This window comes from Rhea pennata, chromosome 1 (assembly GCF_028389875.1).
Source record: "Rhea pennata isolate bPtePen1 chromosome 1, bPtePen1.pri, whole genome shotgun sequence".
NCBI lineage: Eukaryota > Metazoa > Chordata > Aves > Rheiformes > Rheidae > Rhea > Rhea pennata.
Genome location: NC_084663.1, coordinates 199,981,796 through 199,987,155, shown reverse-complemented (window position 1 = coordinate 199,987,155; position 5,360 = coordinate 199,981,796). Strand labels below are relative to the sequence as shown.

Below are 5,360 nucleotides of genomic sequence, written 5' to 3'. Positions count from 1 at the left end.
ACAAAACCAGCAAAAGAAATATGAATGAAAATGTAGGCAGACTGCTAAACGGGAAAGCCCACCAGAAAGCCACAGCAAAACACGACAAATTTGACTCTCCTTCTTAAGGCTAACTTGCAACTTCAAGAATGTCATTGCTCTTGCAAAAAGATTACGGTACAATTATCTTTATTCAGAGGCAGATGCAGCATGGTTCCCCAAGGTTGGAAGACAGTGTCCCTTCCGCATTGAGGCGGTGCGGGGACCAGTGGCCACAAGGCCCAACCTGCAGAGCTGTCGAGAAGGTGCAGGGTTGGGCTGGGGACTGGGACAGCTGGCTCTTCAGGGCCGGCTGTAAGGATGTTGTGAGCGGCGCTGTAACCGCAAGCGGCCTGGCCTTCGCTCTGGCCCACTCTGGCCTGCCTGGCTGCTACTTTCAGGAGCCGCTGAGCTGGGGGACGATGCTGGCTGGCTGGTGCTGCTGGAGCTGGCTGTCTGCGGCTGTGCACTGGAGGCTGTGAGGAGAGGCAGGAAGGTCAGAAGCATGGTCCCACATCCCCAAGACAGGACGGGCCCTGGGAACAGTGCCCTCCTGGGAGCTAAGGGACTCTGCCAAGCCCACCCAGTGCCCCCCCAGCAGGCCTGGCCTGGTCCCTGGCTCTGGCATGGGAGAAGCTGTGGGGAAGTCCTCTTTCTCCTCTTACCAGTGCCCAGGCCCGCACAGTCATCACATTCCCACGTGGCAGCGGTGGCCCTCAAGGCAGAGCAGCGGCGGTGGGTGCCCCTGGCAGCGCAGGAGGAGCAGAGGAGCAGGTACCAGGGCCTGGGAAAGCAAAACACACTGGTGGCCATGGCAGCCAAGGCTGGCAGTGACACCAGAGAGGTTGCCTGGAAAAAGTGACCCAAGCAAGAGGGTGCCTGGCAGAGCCCCCCGAGTGGTTCCCAAAAGCCCCAGGCAAACCCTCAGTTGCTTGGAGGACCACGTGGTACATGCCAGCAGGGGCATCCTTCCTGTCCTCGCAGCTCTGCAACCCCACGGCAAAGGGCCATCCCTTTCTCTGTCCCTCCTCCACCGCAGGCAGCCCCCCCACCTCCCTGAGGCCTTCAGACATCTGCCCAGAGCAGGGCTAAGGCACCTGCTTCCATGGAGGGAACCAGGAAATTGCTGTGCTGGACACTTACCCTGCGTCTTCTGCCTGTTCTCTGCCTCCTGCACAAAGGCACCGGCCAGCATCACAGCGGTCGTGCCTCTGATACAGTTCTGCAAAGGCACCATCTGCCTCCCACGCGGGTTGTCTGCAGGTGAAGCAAAGGAAGGTCTTGAGCCTCCGCTGCTCCTAGTCTAAGGAGCCTCCAGATGCTCCTGGCCTTATGGCCTCCCCTGCTACAACCTAACCCTCGTGCCCTTGTCTTGTGGGCATCAGGCAATGGCAGTGGAGAACCAACCTGATGGGGACTCGGATCCCCATGGAAGACATTTCCGGCTGGAATGTCTCACTGTCTTTGCACTGTGGGCACCGGAAGGAGAACAATCCAGCGCGCAGAGCCTGTTTCTGCAAGAGTGTCACAACCAGTGTGAGCCGGATATTGCTCCTTGCTGGGCACCTGCCAGGCCCAAGGGGCACGGGAAGGGCCTTGTACCTGGATGCAATCCCGATGGAACCACGCATGCAAACACGCAGGGCACACCATTGTGTGGTAAGACAGCTTCCCCTCCACAGGCTCCAGACAAATGAGACAGCAGGTTTCCCCATCCTGCTGTGCCTGCACTGTTTGCTCTGGGCGATGTTCCCGGCAGAAGGACCTGGGCAGAAGATTTTGGAAGAGGGCACCCCAGTCAGCATGTGCAGAGTCCATCCATGTTCCTGGACAAGACGACCCCACAGGCTGTAGGTGCTGGCTGCTCCCCGGGCAGGGTGCGCACACCTCTCTTCCCATTCCCGTCTTCCTCCAGAGAGTCTCCCACCCATGGGCCCCAGCTTCAGATTCCGGCTGAGGCCCGTGCATCATGCATCTGAGATGGGCCCTGGCATGCTCACACTGGCCCAGAAGGGAACCTTGCCTGCAGAGAGGAGCCTTGCAAAGACAGTGGTTTTCCATCCTGGAGTGAGGAAGGCATCCCCAGCTCCAGAGGTCCAAGAACATGGCACTGCCAGGGCCTTGCAGCCAGCAGATCCTCCCATACTACCCAGCACCCAGAGCAGGGGCAAAGGGACAGCAAGGAGACCGGCAGTCCCTGCCTGTGGCTGTGGCAGGGCTCCTAGAGGGTCACTGCAGGGCACAGCAAGCAGTTGCCTCACCTGCTTTGCCAATGCTAGCTGGAGGGGAAAGGAGGCAGAGGCGGCCCAGAAGGAGGCTCGTCAGCCCTTACCGGTACTGCCCAGAGAACTGCGAGATACAGCCATCTTCACGGCCACAGGGGAAATGGAAGGTGCGCTTGCAGCCCTTCTGCCGGCATGTCACCGTGGCCCCTCGCTCGCCGCAGACATAGCAGAGCTGGAACGAGCACAGCAGCCCCCCATCAGAGACACGCTCGGGGCCCCCAAGCCTGCCCCACACCTTTGGCAATGCTGCAGGGATGTGGGTTCTCCTGGCTAGTGTTCTGAAGAGCCACCTTGGGGACTGAGGTTTCTGCTTCTGCTGGAGTCTCGCTGCAGCTCCCGGCACTTGTGGAACGGCTGCCTAGAGCTGACAGGAAACCCCCAAACTTCCTTCCTATGGCACATACTGAGCTCTCAAAAACCCCTCCTGCCACAAACCTCCCCACACCCCAGCAAGGTCTTTACCTTCCGACTCGCCCGCTTCACCGTCCGCCTGATATCTGCAGGAAGGAACTCGGCGGCTGCCATGTCATTGGGGTATCTCATGGGGAGCCCACTGGCGAGATACTGGAAAACAGAAAAATCCCAAGCTTGTCAGCTCAGGGAGGCATGGTGCATTGCTGGTTGACGGTGCTGAGACACTGGCAGGCCACGCTCCGTTCCCTGGCGCTGCCTGAGCTGCAATGTTCCTGGGCCTTGGAGCTGCTCCGCAAGATGCAGTGCAGAGGCCTGGAGAGATGAGCCAGGCTGAGGGCTGGGAAGGCACTCGTGGGAGTGCCCTGGCAAAGGGCTGGGGGACACTGCCGCAGGCAGCGCTGGCCGGCTGGGCCTTGCTGAGAGGAGCACCGGCCACGTTGGGACGGGCGATGAGAGTCCAAGCAGAATACAGCAAAGGGTCTCCAGGAAGGGCAGGAGGTGGTGAAGACGAGTCGGTACCCACAGAGCTCTCGGGATGGTATTTCCCGTGGCTGCAGACCCAGGCGCACCCCCACGCCCCCATCCTGTCTGGCTGCCATGGACATGACATGCTGCTGGGGAAGCTGGACACAACGCAAGGAAACTCACCAGGCAATTCTCGTGGGCACAGAGACCGTCCCTCTGCCTCTTCGGCCCGTAGACGTCCGGGTCGGAATCGGCCCGGCGACACAGCACGCAAGCTGCACAGGGGAGAGCAAAGGCCACAGCGACCAAAAGCCTCCCTATGGCCTGGGAAAGGGTCCTGCGGGGCTTCCCCCCACAAGGGCTTGCTCCCTCCCGCCTGCCCAAAAATCCTCCATGACTGACCGGTTCCCCCTGGCTGCCTGACAACCCCACGCTGACCCAAAGCAGGCTCCAGCCCCTGGCTCCAGGGCTGCCCCGGCCAACGTGCCCTCGCCTTCCCCTTGCCTCTGCCAGCCCCTCTCGCCCCTTCCCATGGCCCCCTCGCTCCCAACCAGCCACGGCCACCATCAGCCTTTCCCCCCTGCACAGCCCTGCCTGCGCCCCAGGCCTCGTCCCCAGGCCCTGCCGCAGGGACGCTGCCCAGCTCCTGCCTCCCTGCCACCGTGGGCAGCCGTGCACCAGCCACCACGCAAGGCCTTTGCCCACCGGACACCTGCCGCGCGCTCCCGGCTCGCTCTGCTCTCACCCTCCTCCCTGGCGTCGGGCGCCTTGCGCTTCATGGCGCACACGAGGCGGCTCGACAGCGAGTGCTCTGGGAAAGATCTGCCCCGGCGGCGCCGGGGTCTCCGCTCCAGGCACTCCTTCGCCGACCCTGGGGGAGCAGCGGGGCCGGGGTGACTCCGCAGCCCAGCGCGGCCCAGCCCCAGCGGCCGCGGCGTGCGGCCCCGCTCCTGCCGCCGCGGCAGCCCCGCGCGAGCCCCTTCCTGCCCGGCCCCGGGGCGACCTCTCGCCGCCCGCCGCAGGGGCCGCGGCCCGGGAGCCCCGCGGGGCTGGAGCAGGGCCCCGGGCCCGGCCCTGCGCGGGGCAGCGCCACCTCCCCTGCGCGCACCTGTCCCGTGCTCAGAGGCGCCTCCAGCCTGGGGCTGCCCACACCCCGCCGCCCTTTTTGTACCGCCGGGCCGCCCGCATCACCCGCTGCCACTGTGACACGGCACCGCCGCCGGGGTGACACTGACCCCCACTGTGACACGGCACCACTGCCGCGGTGACACTGACCCCACTGTGACACGCCTTCACTGCCACCCGTGGGGACTGAAGGCAGGAACCAATGCCCTTGGCTGCCCAGGGCACAGGTACCTGCCACTGCTTGCTTGGGTCAGCCCTGACCTTACCCTGCTGACAGGGAAGTGTGACAGAGCTGCCCTTGCCCCCTCTTCCTGAGGGCGCAGTGCACACCTCGGGGCTGCTTGACAAGCCTCATGCCCACGCCTTGCCAGGCAAGACGTTCCTGAGGAGAGGCAGGCGGCCGAAACATTTGGATTGCCCTCAGATCTCGTCCCAGACGGAGGACGACCCCTGGAATCAACGGAGAACGGAGTCCTTCCGTCGTTAGCCCTGCCCAAAGGACGCTACGCGTTTCGCCCGCACACCTCGCGTGCTCGCTTTCTCTTCAGGTGGACGTTTCCCAAACACGTCCTGCCTAGGCATTTCAGACGTGATGTCTCCTCATTGTCCTGCTTACCGGAGTGACTCTGGTCTCCTCAGTCGCCTGCTGTCTTCCTTGAATTCTGTCTTGTTACCTTGGAGGCTTCAAGCTGAGGCTGGCCCATTGCGTACGAGGAAGACGAGCGGGCCCGGGTCAAGCGCCCTCTCCCTGTTGCGCAGTACGAAGGCCTTCTGTGGCCGAGCGTCAGTCCACCCAGAGCCAAGCGTCAATCAGGATCCTCACAGAAGGATCATACAGGCCCGAAGTGTCTGCACGCAGTGCTCGGGGTCTGCCTCTTTTCTCTCTCACCCTTCCCCGGCTCCTCTGGCTCTGAAGGTGGGGGCTGTCAGTCTGGAGGGCCGGGCGGTGCAGCGAGCTGGCAGCACCGCGAGTCCTTGGGCCTTTGGCAGGACTCTGCTGTTCATGCTGACACTTTCTCCCTCACGCTAGGACCCCCATTTTGGTCATTCGGA

General features: G+C 63.1%; 1 protein-coding gene across 1 annotated transcript; it reads right to left on the bottom strand.

The window, feature by feature from the left end:
• Positions 1 to 321: 321 nt before the first annotated feature.
• Positions 322 to 3,961, bottom strand: LOC134145099 (PHD finger protein 7-like). Its single transcript, XM_062584330.1, has 9 exons — positions 3,928 to 3,961; positions 3,366 to 3,457; positions 2,766 to 2,867; positions 2,351 to 2,475; positions 1,621 to 1,783; positions 1,426 to 1,532; positions 1,162 to 1,275; positions 684 to 802; positions 322 to 494 (listed from the first exon to the last, which is right to left on the bottom strand). Exons 1-9 carry the CDS (start codon positions 3,959 to 3,961, stop codon positions 322 to 324), a joined length of 1,029 nt encoding a protein of 342 aa, XP_062440314.1.
• Positions 3,962 to 5,360: the final 1,399 nt, after the last annotated feature.